This window comes from Atractosteus spatula, chromosome 24 (assembly GCF_055471065.1).
Source record: "Atractosteus spatula isolate fAtrSpa1 chromosome 24, fAtrSpa1.hap1, whole genome shotgun sequence".
NCBI lineage: Eukaryota > Metazoa > Chordata > Actinopteri > Semionotiformes > Lepisosteidae > Atractosteus > Atractosteus spatula.
In genome coordinates this window covers 9,925,357-9,945,368 of record NC_142729.1, presented here as the reverse complement: position 1 = coordinate 9,945,368, position 20,012 = coordinate 9,925,357, and the positions used below count along the sequence as shown (strand labels likewise).

The 20,012-nt window shown below is 39.5% G+C and overlaps 1 protein-coding gene across 3 annotated transcripts in view; it reads left to right on the top strand.

The window, feature by feature from the left end:
- Positions 1–20,012, top strand: part of LOC148815872 (protein NLRC3-like) — a 174,644-nt gene that overhangs the window by 106,435 nt on the left and 48,197 nt on the right. For 2 of the 3 annotated variants that reach the window (XM_088904673.1, XM_088904672.1), the window contains 2 exons: positions 7,803–7,976; positions 17,084–17,257. In XM_088904673.1, coding sequence (XP_088760799.1) covers positions 7,803–7,976; positions 17,084–17,257 — 348 coding nt within the window. Of the gene's footprint in view, positions 1–7,802; positions 7,977–14,829; positions 14,860–17,083; positions 17,258–20,012 lie in introns of those variants that run through there. The other variant, XM_088904674.1, reaches the window with a different exon arrangement.

Sequence of the window (20,012 nt, the reverse complement as noted above, 5' to 3'; positions counted from 1 at the left end):
AAAAGACCTGCTGATCTGTTCTACATACCAGGAAGACAACAATATGATTTTTTCCATTCGAAACATGTGTTGTCTTCTTGTGTCTAATTTTTAGTTTAGCAGGATTTGTGCAATAAGCACATTGTTTAATGGGGAAAACATCACCCACATCTATTACCACTGTACAACACTACTTCAGGTGGCATAGCCACGTTAGCCTGTGTAGTCTGCAAAAGAACAAGTAATAGTTTTATTCTATGCTGAAGGGAGAAAACGTAACATTTTGGCTGTGAAGCCTTCTTCAGGTGTGAGCTCAAAATGAAACGATTGGAGTTTGTAATGTATGGTGCTCTAAACGAGTTAAAGTTTGATGAGGGCTTGCCAGCGCGGTGACGTCACTACCTTTCATATGAATAGGAGGGACATGGTCTGTCAGGGTTGAAGCCGAATCTCACTGTAGCTCAACTGGCTGCTTCCCTGGTGAGTGATGCTGGAGGCCTGGGTTCAATTCCCTATCTGTTAGAGTGTGAACCTGAAAGCACTACGTTATCAATATTATCTTCTGTGTTGCATTAACTAACTCTTCAGTTTATTCCGCCAGACAGTACATGAATATAATTATAGTATATTAAATTCTTTAGATACGTGATTCCATAATATATTCCCCCTTAATCAAATTCTAAAATTATGCTTTTGTTTACACCGATAACGAACGAATTCACAAAAAAGGTTGAAACACTATCACTTTTCACAAAGTATATAAACTTAATATGGTCAGAAGGAGGATGTAAAAATATTTCCAAAATAACTACATTAAAGACTTTCATCCTTAAAATGTTTAGGGAGAAAGTGGAATACTGGTGTGTATTTTTCTTTAAAATACCAATACCAGCCATATACAGTTTACATAATATGTTTATGTTCCTAAATTAATATCGTTTATGAGCATCTGAAAGGCATGGTGAGTCTGAGATATTCAAAACTTACTTTGTATGATTGGAAACGAATACGTGATCGGATCAACTAAATGCTTTGGTGTTACTTTTTGTCAATGAAAAAATAGTCTTTTCGATTACAAAGACGGTTACAAAGAATGTGGACCAGGTTAATACTTTGAGCTTACAGCCTGTCCAATGTCATTCATTATTAATACTATTAGTAATGTCTTCCGTAAAGACCTTGATGCATAAAATATTTATGCATAATTAAAATATTTATGATGAAGGTGGAAGGTTGTATTCTTTTTTCCAACTGAGCAATCTTGCTTTTATAAAATATACTGAGTTTTTAATGTTTAATGATTAACATGCTGTAATACACAGTTTAAAATGAAAAGTCTAAAGAGTATACAACTTAATTTTTTTAATTGGAAAATGACCATCTTTCAGCAGTGACCGGGATTTGTAACCAGGCATTTTCTGGTGACAGCTCAAATGCTGTACATGAGAGGTTAAACTTTATTAGCTCCACCTGGCGGTTTTACAAGGTGATTGCGGATACTATTATAATAACTGCGGTATGACGCATTACGATGCACCACGCCGTTTTACTGCAGCGTACTTTGTGCATTTGAATGGCTGTATCTGTATATGGTTTACATAATATGTTTATGTTCCTAAATTAATATTGTTTATGATCATCAGATGCGTTATGCTCCTCTTCTTTTTATGCTCAGCTACTAAAATTTCTGTTTAGTTGTAAAATTCCATATAAATATTCAATACTAAGCAGATTTAAACATGCACAGTAAAGAGATTAAATGATTAAATAATTTCACTTACAACCAATGCACCACGAGTGCCCCTGTCAGTCATTTCGGCCAGCCAATCACGTATGGGGTTGTACTGTGCATTTTGAATGGCTGCATCTGTATATGCTGTTGTTGATTTATAATTCTATGGGTAATATTCTCCATGACATTTCATTCATTCATTTCATTCAGTCCTTCTTCATTTGAATACAAGGTCTGTTCAGCTTTAACCAGTCTAGTGATTTATTTCATGGCTGCAGTTCTGACAGTGCTAAACAAGAATCTTTCTGCCACTGAACACAGTTCATCTGGTGTTTGGCACAGGAGGAAAATGACTCCTAATGAGGATTTTTAAATATTTTTTCATACCAAAAATGTTTACAATATGACAGGTATTTTCAGTCATTCCAACAGTTTGTGATCCAAATTGATCATATTTGGCTTCTAATTGGTGTGTCTTCCAATATTGAATATGACCTTTTTACTCATATTCTCTCCAAGAGTGCGAGTTGGTGGATTTATACAGAATTGAATGGTTTTAGATTATTCAATTACTGTGGGAGGCCCAACCCCAACATCTAATTTGTATCTTACTCTTAACACCTGTATTCCTCTTGTGTTTTCTTCTATTTTATATACATCTGAAAAGATTTGTCTGTAGAAGCAAGTTAGGTATGCAAAATATATCAATATTTTAATGTCTTATTTTGGTTCCATTTACATTTTCCCAGCTTTGAATTTCCTCAGTGTTTTCTCCTCTCCCTGTGCTTTAACCTTGCCTGTTTGACCACATCTTGAACTGATCCCTGAGCTTTGAACCCTGCATGTTAACTGACTCTCCTTCCAACTGTCCCTGGTGCTTTAATCAGTTCCTCTCAGCTGAACCCCTGCCTTTTTGATCGCATCTCTAGTTTCACTTCCTACTGCCTGCCCTGCTTGCGTCCAGCAGAGCCTGTGCATGGATTCAGTCTCCGGTTTACTGCTTCCATCAGCTCAGTGCAGGAGATATCACACTGGGGCTCTGGGTTCAATTCCAGACCTGGGGTGCTATCTGTGTGGAGTTTGTATGTTCTCCCCATGTTTGTGTACTGTTCCAGTTTTCTCCCACAGTCCACAAACATGATGGCAGGTTAATAGGCTTTTGGGGAAAGCTGGCAATGGTGTGAGTGTGTGCCCTTTGATAGACTGGCATCCTGTACAGGGTTCAATCCTGCCTTGTGTCCAGTGCTTCCTGGGTGTAACTTCGCAGTGTGTGGTCCATGTGCTACTGTATGTTCCACACTTCCTAGCTTTAATTGTTCTCCTTCCCCCATTGGTCCATGATTACACCATTGTTTCTGTATTACATCATCTTCAATCAACTCTTGGCCAATCAGAACACAGCTTATTCGGTATATAATTTGGAGGTTTTCTGAATGTAGGGGCCTTTTGCTTGACTTTGGTTCTGCTAGGCTCAGCTTCATTTTGCTTTTGTTTTGCTTCGGCTTCACGTCTCTATTTTTGTTCATTTCGCTTTGTGTGTGTGTTATCGCATAGCTTCGGCTTTTGTTGGTTTGTGTTTGTCTCCTTGTACTTTAGTTTGTTTGTGCTATCCTTTATTTTGCCATTACCTTGCCCAAACTTATTATATGTTATATGCTCAACCTCTGTGCTCTATTGTACCCTATTCCTTCTGTCTACTCTCATTTTCCCATATTGGCAGTTGTAGTTCACTTGTGTATTTGTGTGAACTTGTGTATAGGGTTAATTTAGGTTGTCGGGTACATTCTGCACACATAGTTGGTCTCTGTTTTAGTAACACTAGTTTAGGACGGGTGAGTGCCTTTTGTCTAGTATGGGTTTTTGGGTAGTTAGTGAAGGTAAGCTAGGGTGTCGAAAGACGATGAAGACCAAATCTTTCGGGTTTTGTTTTGGTAGATAGGTCAGCTTTCCCTCACTTTATTAGCCAGCTCCATTTTGTTTGTTATTTTCTTTTCTTTGGAGCCACTCTAGTTCCCTTTCCCTGTGTGTTATTGTGTCCTATTACGAACCAGTCACTTTATTCACTTCAAAATAAATCACTTTTGCACCAAACCTTGTTGTCGTGCTTCCTAAGTCCCTCACCAGAAACCCACCTGCATCCAAAACTGTTCTAAATGTTACACCCCTTTACCCCAAGACACCTGGGGTCGTAACACTGGAACAGGCTCTGGGTTACTGTGACCCTGAATTGGATAATTGTTTATTAAAAGTGATGTTGATGGAGTTGAAATGCTGCACTGCCTTCTTTGTCAATTTGCTGACGGTATAAACTCATCCCTGTAATCTCATATAAAGTCAAACTTCAGGGCAAACTTCAGTCTAGATTTATTTTGGAGGGTAGAAAACCTCAGGAAAAACCTACAACACTCAAACTCTCCCAGATCTACAGTCTTACATTACTTCTGTGCAGCTCAGCTTAAAGCTTCAACTACCTGAGTGACAGCTTCCCAGCAAAATGGTGAAGAGGTAGTCATCTCACTTAAAACATTATTATGTTTTACATCTAATATAACTCAAAGCATTATAAAAATAAATCCTGCAATTTAAATACATTTATCACCTAGAAAATAGTTTGTATTATAAAAAAAAAACTATAGAAAGGTAGTCATTTTGAGGGGTTGAGAGAAATAGCATGGGACCCTGATTTTAAACCGTATAAAAAAGACGTTTTAGCAATGGTCATTGAGGGGCATTAGGAAGGTATGGAACAAGACAGAAATCCTGGAAGTACATTCATTCTTGCTTTGTTCATCCTTCTCAAGAATGAGAGAGGCATCGATTTCCATCTGTTAAAGTCTTGCTTCACATCAGATGCGTGTGAGTTTCTGATAATGTAGGATCTGATGTGATGTCCCTGATGTGCCTTCTTTTTTTCCTGGCCTGCTGGAACCTTTAGTAGTCTCTTAGTTTAGAATAATGTTCTCTGGCCACACCTGAGGGGAAAGCCCTGAACAAGCTGTGCATTGATGTCTGTCGTCATCTGTTTCCCTGGAAACCTATGTTTAGGCCTAGAAATCTATAAAGCAGCTTTGTGACAATGCCCATTGTAAAAAGCGCTATGCAAATAAAACTGAATTGAATTGAATTGTGTAGAGAAACAGCCTGCCTGGGAAAGCCTGTACAGATTTATTTATCTTTGTGACACTGCAGGGAAGAATTAATGTGCTATTGCCGGTCACCGCTAGAGGGCCCAAAATACCAGCAATTACAGCCCTCTAACTTTCATCCCTGACAGCTGCATGAAAATAATTTTCACTTCTGAGCCTCTGATGTCCCTAATTGAGAGACCTGTATTAAATGGTCATTTGACTGACTAAATGGTGCCTCATAGAGCCTCGCCAAAAGCTCCATACCCTGAGGCGCACATTTTTTTCCTCTAACTAGAGAAAAAATGTTCTTATTTTTCTGGACCGTGCTTTATGGCTCACTCCTAAAATATTTAAACGATTACCTCACCCACTTATTGATTTTGCACCGGCACTTTGTCTTCTTCGGAGATATCAGATAGCAAACTATTGGACTCCGCACTCGCCAATACCCCGCATTGTCTCATCTCACTAAAAGGCTGACAACCCACAGTGGGGAGTCTTGTGCGCTACCATTGTTGTCAAGTAGTTTGTGTCTGTTTTGGATCCAGCAGAGTCTGTCTGTTCCTTCTGCAGCCCTGTGTGAATTTATGTAGTTTAAATGTGTGTTTTTGTTGTTTTAGTACAGTATGTGAATATAATGTTAATGTAAACATGTTCAGGTAAAATGCAAGTTATATTGTAGTTCAACCTTGTTAAACATGTCCTGTGCTCATTGAACTGGAGGGGGTCTGAGACTATGTGTCCAGAGAGTAAAAACCTGAAGAGCGAGTATCATGACAGCACTACGGAAAGATCCGGAGTATATGGATCGACTAGTGAGCTCGGAGTTGAGTTTAAATTCAATAGACAGGAGGAAAAGGGGAGAGATTATTAGGAAAAGAGGGAAAAAGAAGGGACTAGATTAGGATTGGAAAAATGTCTGGGTAGATTGAACATAGTGCGAGGCATCCACATTCATTCTCAAAACACTCGGGCTCTGCGGAGCGCAGTGAAGAGACAGCGGATTTCTCTCATCAGAGGCTGCGAGTGAACCAGATGATTTACAGCTGAGAACAGTGGACACAGGATACAGATTATTCTCACCAGACCGTTTGATTTATTGTACTCAGGCCTCAATCTATTGTACTGCCTTATGGTGGACAAAACTCTTTTTTCTGAATTTTCCTTTACCATTCTGTATTAACAAACCATTTCTTCAAAAAAATTGAAAAACATTTTAGTGAAATCATTACATTTGGGGAATTCATCATCTCCCCTCTCAACAAGCTCACCAACGATTTTTTTTTTGGTTTAAGAGACTCAGTGCATTCCTTTTTATAGTATTTTTTTTTGTTTGTTGTTGCTCTAACAGTTAGTTTTATATGTTGCAACTTTCAATAAGCACGCTTTAAGCACCAACACTCTTTACTGTAATTTAAAGAATAGTTTACAACAACTTCGCAAAGGGCAGTACAGTCTCCTTGCTTACAACAAGAATAACAAGAATACAGTAGGTGGATAACTAACATATTTGGTTCCAGGGTCAAATGACCTTGGATCTTCAGGTCAGGATAACCTACAGCTACTACAAAATATGATGTTGAGTTTGAGAAATTTCACAGTATAACATGGTTTATATGTGTTTTTGAAGTTTAAATGACAAAAAAGGTAATTATTTAGAGTTTATTTGTTCATTGTAATATCCTGCACAGTAATCTTGTGATCACTGGTAGAATTCCAGTTGAAATTTCTGAAAAGTCTAATTTAGTCACAAATTGAGGGCTGTTTCTGGTGGAGGCACCGCCAAATTAGAAGTTTCATTTTTTGTGCAATTGACTGAAGTGGGCCACAACATCGGCTACATCAAGAACCTAGGTGATCCCATGTATTATATACTGTATGAATTTAATGTTATACCTCTAATTATGGTTTCACTTCTGTGCTGATATTCAGGTACACTTTCACTGCTATAGCACCTGAACCTGTCTGACTCCCATGTTGAGTCTCTTCTCTTAACTTAGTCTGGCCTTCAGCAGCCCTGCTGTTGTGTTGAGGGTGAGTTATGTCAATAAGAAGAGAATTGTACCCAGTGCACTTTCTGCTGGGCCAGAGCCAACTCCTCTTCTACAAGACCAGGATTAACACAGTCTCAGGTGGAGGGTCTGTAGAGGAGGAGAGTGGTTGAGGGGTTGGTGAAGAGCAGGATGTCTCTAGAATTCCTCCAGTAAAACTGTAGATTCTTGTCTGAAGGTGTTGGTGTGTTTTGACTATGTTACATGTGGGAGTCTGTGTAGAGGGTCTTTCATGTGTAAAACGTGTCCAGTGTTGTGTAGTTTTGCGAGGGATGAGATTTATTACGTTTCATGATCAATTTCTTTATTCTTTAAGGGGGGTTGTATAGGGGTTGAATGTATACTTGTTATTGCTTAATATAATTATTTTTTTTGTGGTGCTATAGTTAAAACCCTGTTTTTTTTCTTCAAATGGTTTTCTTTAAATGGGAAAGTTGTTTTTCTCAAAATATCTACAAACTCCAGTTCACTTACTCCAGTATTGGTCATTTACATTTGGGATTAATAAACCATTTGAAGAAAAACAACAACACTGTAACTAACTAAAATAACTATAAGAAGATGACATCATAATAAAATATGATAATAAATGTGAAGCAATTTTTATTATGGTTAAAAGTCAAAGTCTCTCTATTTCTGTTTCCCATTTCCGGTCACTGTAGCTCCGTGTGTCTCCCTGTATCCCTCTGTCTCCCTTCCTGACAGTTTTTTCTAATCTTTCTTCTTCCTCCTGGAACCCAAATTTTGAAGCAGCTGTTAACTTCATCATCCTTATCAATGGACACTCTGAGATGGATAATGACATGAAGTTGTATATTGCTGCTGAGCTTGGTGTTGTAGTGAAGACTTGGAAAGAAAGATGTGGAAGAGCTGAGCAGATGTTCAGCTGTGTTCCTGTCTTGTTGTCTGTAGGATGAGGGAGTGTGGACTAACAGAGAGATGTTGTGAAGATCTGGCCTCTGCTCTTCAGTCTCAACACTCCAGTCTGAGAGAGCTGAAACTGAGTAAGAATAACCTGGGGGATTCAGGAGTGAAACTGCTGTCTGCAGCTCTGAGGGATCCCAACTGTAAATTAACAACACTGAAGTAAGTGAACACTGGTGATTTCTTTGTTTTTATTGTTTTATGTAGATATTCTGAGAAAGACAAAATTAGCTTTTTCACATGCATAAAAAATTTAACATCTAAGAAGTACAAAACAAAAAGAAGGAGGGCATATAGAAGGACAAAAGACTGCTACACAATTTTATACAAGTTCTTGTCTCTGGCTTCTTTGTTAATATCTCATTACTGAGAGACTTTCCATTTTGCCAGATTTTGTACACATATGTATATGTTGTTGTTGTTGTTGTTGTTGATTTATAATTCTGTTGGTAATGTTCTTCATGAGATTTCATTCATAGAATCCTTCTTCATTTGAACACAAGGTCAGTCCAGCTTTAACCAGTTTCTAGTGATTTATTTAATGACTGCAGTTCTTACAGTTCCAAACAAGTATCTTTCTGCCTCTGAAGGCCGTTCATCTGGTGTTTGTCCCTATTTATCTTCAATACTCTTTCACCAGTTTATTTTCATACCAAAAATGTTAATGATTTTATGTCTGGTGTTCCATTCTTCCAACAGTTTGTGCTCCTAAATTTATCATATTTGGATTGCAGTTTGTCTTTCTTCCAATATTGAATATGAACTTTTTACTTGTACTCTATCCATTAATGTGAATTGCTGGATTTATACAGATTTGAATGGTTTTAAATTCTTCGATTGCTATGGAAGTGCCAACGTCCTTTTTCTCATTTGAATGGTACTCTTAACTCTTGCATTCCTTCTGTGATTTATTTCTGTGATCAATGTGTTAATCTCTTAATCAGTGTGTCTCTTACTGTGTTAATCAGCTAATTGCAGGAGATATATCACTTGGTTCAACCCAGACCTGGGGTATTATCTGTATGGAGTTTGTATGTTCTCCCCAAATATGTCTGGTGATCCAGTTTTTTCCCACCGTCCACAAACATGCTGGCAGGTTAATAGACTTCTGGGAAAGCTGGCTATGGTGTGAGTGTGTGCCCTTTGATAGACTGGCATCCTGTCCAGGGTTCAGTCCTGCCTTGTGTTCAGTGCTTCCTGGGACAGGCTCTGGGTAACTGTGACCTTGAATTGGGTAACTGATTAATAAAAGTGATACTGATGGTGTTCAAATGCCACACTGCCTTCCTTGTCAATTAAGTGGTAGTATAAACATATCCTTGTAATGTCAGATAAAGTCAAATTTTTCTAATTTTATTTGGTAGGGAAGAAAATCTCAGGTAAAACCTGCACCACTCAAACTCTCCCAAATCTCTCACAGATCGCCAGCAGCCATATCTCTCTGCAATTCACAAATGGCAATTCACTGAAACTTAGCAGGTGTGAGCCTGGTCAGTACCTGGTGGGAGACCTCCTGGGAAAAACTAAGGTAGCTGCTAGAAGAGGTGTTAGTGGGGCCAGCAGGGGGCGCTCACCCTGTGGTCCATGTGGGTCCTAATCCCCCAGTATAGTGACGGGGACACTGTACTGTAAACAGGAGCTGTCCTTTGGAGGAGATGTAAAATCGAGGTCCTGACACTCTGTGGTTATTAAAAATCCCTGGGCATCTCTTGAAAAGAGTAAGGGTGTAACCCTGGTGTCCTGGCCAAATTTCCCATTGGCCCTTACAAATCATGGCCTCCTAATAATCCCCATCTATGAATTAGCTTCATTGCACTGCTCTCCTCCCCACTGATAGCTGATGTGGGGTGAGTGTTCTGGTGCACTATGGCTGCTGTTGCATCATCCAGGTGGATGCTGCACATTGGTGGTGGTGGAGAGGAGTCCCCATTAACTGTAAAGTGCTTTGAGTGGAGTGTCCAGAAAAGTGTTATATAAGTGTAAGCAATTATTATTATTATTATTATTATTATTAATCTACAGTCCTATTTCTGTGCAGCTCAGTTGAAAGCTTCAACTACCTGAGTAACAGCTCCCCAGCAAAATGGTGAAGAGGTATTCATCTCACTTGAAACCTTGTTTTATACTTAATGTAACTTGAAGCATTGTGAAAATAAATAATTTCTGCAATTTTAATACAGTAATCACATAGAAGAAAAAGTATTATAAAAAAAATATACTGTAGAAAGGAATAGACTTTTCGAGAGATTGAGAGAATTAGCATTGGTCCCTGACTTTAAACCACATTAAATAGATGTTTTAGCAGTGGTCATTTAGAGGCATAAGGAAGGTCTGGAACAAGACAGAAATCCTGGAAGTACAGTACATTCAATCTTGTTGTCTCAGTCCTTCCCAAGAGCTAGAGAGGCATCAATTTCCATCTATTGAAGTCTGGCTTCAGCTGATTTTCTACCACCTTTTAGTTACATTTTAATGTTTTCTAGGGTTCTGGGTACTGCAATTTAATCTGCAATAACATTTAATCTTATCCCAATCTTATCGTAAATTGAATGTATTTTTTGTCTCCACGAATATAGGTTCCCCAATAACATTGCTTCAGAATTTTCTTTGTTTAATTCCTATTCTGAAAAGTTGCTGTCGTCTGTGATTATATCTGTGAGAACAGGAAAAGATGTTGAATTTCTGCTGTATATAACAACATCATCTTTATAAAGAGCCTGATTGTTTGTTCTCCTGCTATATCACCTCCCTCTGTATCCTTTTGTTGACTTATACTCTGAGAGAATAAATCAGTGGTGACAAGCATCTCCTAGCCTTGTTCACCTCTATGAATTAAAGCTCTCTTACACCATGAGCCTGTTCCTGTGCATTTGGTTGTTTTTACATTACATGTAACCAAACAATAAAACCATTATGAAAACCCAATTCCCTATAAGTTTCAAATACAAAAGGCTGTAATACTCTTTTAAGTGCCTTTTCTGTATCCAGACTTTTTTTAAAGTTTGAAATTTGCTAACCCTCCTGCAGACTTCTCACATTGAAGCATATGAGACCCGTGATTGTTTTCCCCTTCACATAAACTTAGATTCAGTTCACTTATATAGATTAATTAATTCATTTTAATAAATTAATTGTTTACACTTATATAGCACTTTTCTGGACACTCCACTTAAAGCGGTTTACAGGTAATGGGGATCCCCTCCACCACCACCAATGTGCAGCCCCACCTGGATGATGCAACAACAGCCATAGTGAGCTACTGGCAGTGCCACTGTTGACACTGTATTAGCTGTCTCCTGTAGATTGGGCTGCCAGACTCCTAACACACTGATAACATCACAGTTTATTTGATCTCAATCAGACTGACAGGTATACAAAAGGACACCTCAGCCTTTGAAAAGACTTAGTTTTTTTAGATTTCTCAAATGGAAATGTGGTATGGAAATCTTAACACATTTCTATACATTACAGATGATAATACTTGCTAAAATTATATTTCTATGTAGACCGTGAGAGAGAGCCTGGAGAGCTAATCAGTCACTCTTGTAAATCTCCTCCAAAACTTCAAGAATCTTCTCTTTTTCTGTTCTTTCTGAGCCTTCCATGCCACTGTCTTTGTTCTTCCAAGCAATGGAAGTGCTAAAGGGTCATTAAATTTTTTTTCTTCCTCAATGGAGAGATGCTCTTGGTATCTCCATTGAAGTGAAACAATAGCTAGTCACAGGATTAGACTACGGACAAGTATGTACAATATAATCTTTATCAGTTTTCAATCTCTGCAAAATCTTAATGGTCAGATTTCACTGAGTTACAGCAAGTTTCACCAGCAACACACAGCCAATCTGTCACAGTTTTTGCCAATCCAGGAAAAACTGGAGACACAGCAAAGAGGACAGATGTCATCACCATGTTGTTTATGGTGATGTAAAATTTAACTTTCCAACACTGTCCTGTGGACATCCTTGATGCAGAATAATTACACTTTTGACTATATATCCTAGCATTGTGTTTACATTGTTTATTACTTTCCCACAGTGTGCAGAAGATGTAAAAGATGGATGTTAATAAAAACATCTGTTTTTTTTCACAAATAAACGTGGGTGTGTCTGACAGGGAGTCGGAGTTGTCAATAGAGAGTTGTCAACAGACATGTTGCCTCGGTAACCACAGCTGATAGGAAAGAACAGGTCTGTGACAGGGAAGACAGACTAACGGCTGCAGCTACAAACCGATAAGGGGAAGAGATGCGAGAACAACATTCTGGGAGGAGACTGTGAATAGAACAGTGAAAGAACCCCAATGAGGGGAGAGAAAGGAAAGCTTTAGTCTCGAAGGAGAATAAGGAAATCACAGAAGGGACCAGGAAGAGTGAAAATCCTGGAGGGGATTGTGGTGGAGAGCCTACAGAGTTGGAAGATTGAATTACTTAAAGGGACAGCCACCTATTTTGGTGTTATTGATCAGGGCTGTCCAGGAGCCCACTGTGTGAGTGTTTAGTGAGTTTGGAGTCAGTGTCTATGTGCCAGCATCTGAGGTGCCACAGAGGGACCCTCTCCCAGATGATAAGGGGTATCAGGTGAGAGAGTTAGGTCTGTCTGGCTGCAAAGCTATGGTCAAAAGACAGTGGCTGCTGGGCACGGGTTTGAGGTGTACCATCAGCTGTGAATACACAATCTGGGGCATGAGAGTTAGGCACCAAGGAGGTTGTGTATGTTTTTATGACAGAAAGTGTGTTGAGTCTCAGCAGTGGGATGTGATGAAGAGAGACTCAGGATAGTTAGTGTTAGAGGTCTGAGTTTGGAAGTGAGTCTCTGGAGACAGGTGTGTGTGTGTGAGACCCAGCCCAGTGGCGTCAAGTGAGGACGTGAGGTGAGAGGCTGGAGGCAGACTTGGAAGCCCGAGCGCTGACTGGTCATGAGGGGACCAGTGAGTGTCATATGGGAGCAGGAGGCTCCGGATCAGGGGAACAGCAGGAGGCTGCTTGTGGTGATTAGGAGCAGAGGGTGTCATCTCCCTGAAAGGGACCAGCCAGACGGTGTGTGAGAGGTGAAGCTTGTTGAGTCCAGGAATCTGCAACAGAAGGACTTGGCTTGGTGAGGGACCTACATTATGATCTCTGAGGAGATCAGATAGAGAAGACAGTGGAGTCAGTGAGTTGGAGACTCGGGACCTGAGAGTTTTAGTGTAGATCCCTGTGGTACTCCAATAATTACATCACCTCTGTTTGCTTCATGTTATCTCTGCTCTTTTTTTCTATTTTTTAAATAATACTTAATTCATGCTTCTCTGCCTGTGATTTGAGAATTCCACATAAAAGATTAACTTTATTAAAAAATGTTGAAAGTGCAAATACACAGTATCATGCTGTATGCTTTGTGTGTTCATTACTGCTTTTGCTTGTTCAAATAGCAAACAAGTTGGTTATACAAGAACTATCTTCTCTAAATTCCCATTGACCTTTTCATGTATGTGATCCTCTAGTTCAGGGGTGCCCAACCTTTTTTAATGCAAGATCTACTTTTTCATTTGCCAGTCCAGTGCGATCAACCAGTGTGAATTTGAAGCTCTGATATAGGGAAAACAGACCGTGGACACATCAGTACAATAACGATACCTATCACTAAAATGACAGCAAATAAAAGCAAGTGACTCATGCTACAGTGAACAAGTAATCTTCCCAATTTTAGAAAAAAGAATATCCTACCTCAATGTGAGCTTTGGCACTGAGAAGCTTACAACAGAACACTTGTAATTTTTTTGAATGTGTTGATACTGCCGATCATGCCGATGACATTTTTATTTTGTCCCTGCAACTCGACATTCAGGTCATTCAGCAGTTCAGTCAAGTCTGTGAGGAATGCTAAATCCAATAGCCACTGGTTATCCTGGGCATATTCACCATGTTTATACGACTTGAGAAACTCAGGCAACAGCTGTCTGAACACTTCTCGCCAAAAATGTTTGTTTTCGAAATCTCCAAACAGCAAGTCAGCAGTTTCAACAAACGCTTTTTTATTACTTCTCGATCCCTGAACGACTTTTTGGGATGAGCCAGGATGTGGCACACAGAGAACGATGCGATGATTGTATTAGGTCTCGTGAAAACCGACTGCTGCTAGTTGAGATTTTAATTTTTCCACTTTTCTTTTCTGTAACTCACTTTTAGCGGGAAAGTCCACATCATACGTTTTGTGTGCAGTTTTGAAATGTTGCTTTTCACGTAGACGCTAGCATTGCAGATTTGAATGCAAAAAAATGCTCCCATTCCTTGTGGTAACGGTGCGTTTTCGGTCTCTTTGTTTTACTGTTTTCGCTCAAATACTCCAACTATCAAATAGGCAATCAAAGCGAATTGATCACAGCAGGTCTGTTTCGCTCCACTATGCACTGTAGTAAGTGCGGGGTTAACAAACTTTTGAAAATCAGGAATTGACTGAGCTATTTAGTGAATAAGTAAATATTAATATCCCCCAATTTGTGATTTTTCCAGAATATATCCGAGCAGTTGGTATAATTAGAGGCACAATTGTACCAGACATACTGTACTGTATACTACACCACAGACAATAGAACACACAACACACAAATTACTATGTTTAAGGCCAGTAGCCATATCACTCTGCAACTCACAACTGGCAACCCACTGGAGCTCAACAGGTGTGAGCCTGGCCAGTACCTGGAGGGGAGACTCCTGGGAAAGCTGAGGCTGCTGCTGGAAGAGGTGTTAGTGGGGCCAGCAAGGGGCTGCTCACCCTGTAGTCCATGTGGGTCCTAATGCCCCAGTATAGTGACGGGGAGACTATACTGTAAACAGGCGCTGTCTTTCGGATAAGGCATAATATCAAGGTCCTGACTCTTTGTAGTCATTAAAAATCCCAGGGCGTTTCTCGAAACGAGTAGGGGTGTAACCCTGGTGTCCTGGCCAAATTTCCCATTGGCCCTTACCAATCATGGCTTCCTAATAATCCCCATCTGTGAATTGGCTTCATTCCTCTGCTCTTCTCCCCACTGATAGGTGATGTCTTGTGAGCGTTATGGTGCACTATCATCCACGTGGGACTGCACATTGGTGGTAGTGGAGGGGATCCCCATTACCTGTAATCTAAAGTGCTTTGAATGGAGTGTCCAGAAAAGCACTATATAAGTGTAAGCAATTATGAATTATTATTATAAGGGTGTGTGCTCAAACAAGGTGTTCTAGAGGCCTAAAATTCGAATCACCCAGAAAGTACTCCTGACTTCTACTGTGTATTAAACTCTTAAATAATGCCTACAGTGGCGAAATAAGAGATTACCTGCCTTCTAAATAAATACAACCTCATTCTCTTCTTCATCAGCTGCAGCCAGTAAATGGCTGTACATCCCTGGCTGCCCTGATCCTACTATCCTGGACTCGGATTACACTGATGTGTGAGGGAACTGTGAAAAACCCAGGTGCCACAAAATAAATATTATAAATTGGAGACATCTCTAATTGAAGTTTCTTTTACCCAGGAAATGCAAGTTCCTTAAAATTACAGAATAGCAAGCTCTCTCTAGCAAGGTTCAAATACATAGCTCCAGTCAGGTTTTGTCTGGATGATCATCCAGACTCTTTTGAAAGTGAAGCCCAACTGTATTAATGCTATCTAAATTCTAGTGAAATTTCCAGATGGATCCCAAGCTAAAAGATTTCCCCTGTGGCCGACAAAGTCTTAGGCAGAATTCTAGTTCATATGGACTCGCTCTTGTACTTAAAGTTCAGTTTTATGGCTCAGACAAAGTGGATGCAGCCACAGATTGAGAGAGCAGGTCAAAGAAATAAAGTGCATGAATAAAGTTCATGGTCTAACAACACCTTTTAAATCCAGTGATCACTACTGGAGATTAATTGTGAAAATACACTGATATCCACAATGGAGAATGGAGATAGAACTAGGCCATTACTCATTTTTCACCAGCAGGCTGCACTGAACCAATGTCACCCAGCTACACCACCTGCTGCACATGGACTTGGGTTGCTGGCACTGTATGGACTAGATGTGAGCTACACTGGGATGGTATTCACTGCAGTATACAGGCAGATATTCATGTCAGATTCTGTCTGCACTTCCTCTCAGAGGTTACTTTTAATGTAGGGTCATCCCCCTGATGTGTCTCTCTTCCCTGGCCTGCTGGGACCTGTAATTGTCTCATACCTTAGGGGAACGGTCTTTGGCTTCAACTGAGTGGAAAACTCTGTCAGGCTATGCACTGATCTCAGCTGTCTGCTAATGCACAGCCTGTCCTGGGAAGCCTGTACAGATCACTCTCTAAAGCTGGAAAGGGGAAACGTGCACACCATCACTGTTGTCCATTAATTTGTGTTTGTTTCGGATCCTAAACGGTCTATCTATTTCTTCCGTGCTGAGAGTCTTTAGGTGATGTGTGTGTATGCTGTTTATTGCTTCATATTATTGTTACTTCTGTTATTTTATGTGTTGTTATAAACATAAGATAAGATCACTTTATTAGCCATATACAATTTCTTGCATTAGGAATTCATCTTTTCACATACCCCAGCTTACTCTACATGAGACACAGACAGGGAGAGAAGCTGGGGGTCAGAGTACAAGGTCAGCCATTGTATAGCACCCCCAGATGCAGTTGGGGCCTTGCTCAGGGGCCCAACAGAGTAGGATTCTTCTGCCTGCCGTGGGATATGAACCAGCAACCTTCCAGCCACAGGCACAGATCCTTAGCACAGTGCCACCACTCCGACTCATACAAGATAACATATATATTTATACATTGATAAAGTCAAAACACAGGTCAGTTTTTTTATTCAATTTGTTTATTTTCTTCAAAAGGGAATGCTGTTTTTCTCAACATATCTACAAATAACAATAAAAAGTCTCCAGTTCACTTACTCCAGTGTTGGACATTTACATTTGGGATAAATAAACCATTCGAAGAAAAACAACAACAACAACCATATAACTAACTAAAAATAACTATAAGAGGACGACATAATAATAAAATATAATAATAAATGTGAAGCAATTTTTATTGTAGTTAAAAGTGAAAGTCTCCCATCCTGACAGTTTCTTCTCATCTTTCTTCTTCCTTCTGGAATCTAAAATTTGAAGCAGCTGTTATCTTCATCATCCTCATCCATGGACACTCTGAGATGGATAATGACATGATGTTGTATATTACTGCTGAGATGGGTGTTGTAGTGAAGACTTGGAAAGAAAGATGTGGATGAGCTGTGCAGATGTTCAGCTGTGCTTCTGTCTTTTTGTCTACAGGATGTGGAGATGTAAACTAACAGAGAGATGTTGTGAAGATCTGGCCTCTGTTCTTCAGTCTCAACACTCCGGTCTGACAGTGCTGGTTCTGAGTGGCAATAACCTGGGGGATTCAGGAGTGAAACTGCTGTCTGCAGCTCTGAGGAATCCCAACTGTAAATTAACAACACTGAAGTAAGTGAACACTGGTGATTTTTTTTGTGTTTTATGTAGATATTCTGAGACACACAACATTCACTTTTTACATGCATCAACACCTAGGAAGTACAAAACAAAAAAGTTCTTGTCTCTGGCTTCTTTGTTAATATCTCATTACCAAGAGACTTGACATGCAATCTTTCCCATTTGACCAAATTATTTACACATACAGTATGTATATGTTGTTGATAATTCTGTGGGTAATATTCTCCATGGGATTTAATTAATAGAGTCCTTCTTCATTTGAACACAAGGTCTGTCCGACTTTAACAAATTTCTAGTGATTTATTTCATGGCTACAGTCCTGACAGTTCTAAAGTAGCTTTTTTATATTTCTTTAAGTACAGTATCTTTCGCCATTTTATTTTCATTCCAAATATGTTTATGATGTTCCCAGCCATTCTTCCAACAGTTTGTGCCTCCAAATTGATCATATTTAGCTTGCAATCGGTGTTTCTTCCAATATTGAATATGACCTTTCTACTCATTTTCTCTTCATGAATGTGAATTGGTGGATTTATACAGATTTGTATGGTTTTAGATTCTTCTATTACTGTGGAAGTGGCAACCGCCTTCTCATTTGCATCTTACTCTTAACTTATGTATTCCTCCTTTGATTTCTGATATTGTTCATAAATTTGAAAGGATGTAGCTGTGGAAGTAAATTAGGTTTGCAAAATTTATTAATGTGTTAGTCTCTCATTTTAGAGTCTCATTTACTTCTTCCCAGCTTTGACTTTCCCCAGTGTTTTCTCCTCTCTCTCTGTGCTTGACCTTACCTGTTTGACCACATCTTGGACTGATTCCTGTGCTTTGAACCCTGCATGTTAAACGACTCTCCTTCAGACTCTGGTGCTTTAATCAGTTCCTCTCAGCTCAACCCCTACGTTTTTGATCACGCCTCTAGTTTCACTTTCTCCTGCCTGCCCTGCTTGCTTCCAGCAGAGCCTGCGCCTGGATTCCGTCTCCAGATTACTGCTTCCATCAGATCATTACAGGAGATATCACACTGGGGCCCTGGGTTCAATTCCAGACCTGGGGTGCTATCTGTGTGGAGTTTGTATGTTCTCCCCAGGTTTGTCTGGTGTTCCAGTATCCTCCCACAGCCCACAAACATGATGGCAGGTTAATAAGCTTCTGTGAAAGCTGGCACTGTGTGCCCTTTGATAGACTGGCAGCCTGTCCAGGGTTCAATCCTGCCTTGTGTCCAGTGCTTCCTGGAACAGGCTCTGGGTAACTGTGACCCTAAATTGGATAATTGTTTATTGAAAGTGATGTTGATGGTTTTCAAATGCTACACTGCCGTCTGTGAATTTTCTGAAAATATAAACTCATAATTGATTTATTCCAAGCTGAAAAGAGATGCGGTTTCACAGCCGAAATGTTGTATTTTTCTCTCCTCTCTTTTCAGCCTGGAATAAACCTATTTCTTGTTCCTTTGCAGACTACACATGCTGACGTAGCTACCCACCTGAACTAGTATAAACTCATTCCTGTAATGTTAGATATAGTCAAATTTCAGGACAAACGTCAGTCTAGATTTATTTGGGAGGGAAGAAAACCTCAGGTAAAACCTCCCCCATTTGAACTCTCCCAAATCTACAGTCTTACTTCTGTGCAGCTCAGCTTAAAGCTTCAACAACCTGAGTGACAGCTCCCCAGCAAAATGATGAAGAGGGATTTGTCTCACTTAAAACTTATGTTTTATACCTAATATAACTCAAAGTATTTTCAAAATAAATAAATTCTGCAATTTAAATACAAAAATCACATATAAAAATGTATTATGAAAAAACAACTAAAGAAAAGAATAGTCGTTTTGAGTGGTCAAGAGAAATAGCACGGAACCCTGTCTTTAAACCACATAAAACAGACGTTTTAGAAATGGTCATTGAGAGGCATAATCAAGGTCTGGAACAAGACAGAAATCCAGAAAGAATGAGACAGGCAGCAGATTCCATCTATTGAAGTCTTGCTTCAGCTGGTTTTCTAGCACTTCTTAATTACATGTTAATATGTTTTCTAGGTTTCAGGGTATTTTAATTGCTAAACATATTATTTTATCAAAATTTTAGTTCAAGTTGTAATTTTTTTTATCTTCAGGGATAGCATTGCTTCAGAATTTGCATTTTTAATTTGTATCATGAAATGGTGCTGTAGTCTGTGATTACATTTGTGAGAACATGAAAAAATGTTGAATTTCTGTTGTATATAACATCATCTTTATAAAGAGCCTGATTGTGTGTTCCTCCTGCTATATCTCCTCCCTCTGTATCCTTCTGTTGTCTTATACTCTGAGAGAATAAATCAGTGGTGACAAGCATCTCCTCCTCTCGTTTCCTGTATAAATACAAAAGTCTATTATACCCTGTCAGATTATTTTTCGGGATCCAGACTTTTTTCATTTCAGTTTTCAGTTTTTGTGTTTAAAGATACAGTTTAGTCTAGCCCAATAAGACCTCCAACAAAATAGTCAATTTCTCCCTGGAATGATGTCCTCTCAAACATTTTATAATATCTCTGGAATTACAAATGTAATTATTGTCACGCCCTCTGCAGCCAGAGGGCGCTCCTACTCTGTCCTGTCCCTAGTTTCCTGCTTTGCTGTCCTTCCTGTTTCCCTCTTTCCTTGGGCTACATATTTCCGGGTCACTTATTCTGCCTCGCTCGGCATTAACATTCGGATGTCCTGAGACCCGCCTAGCACCAGGTCCCCCCACGTCCGCTACCT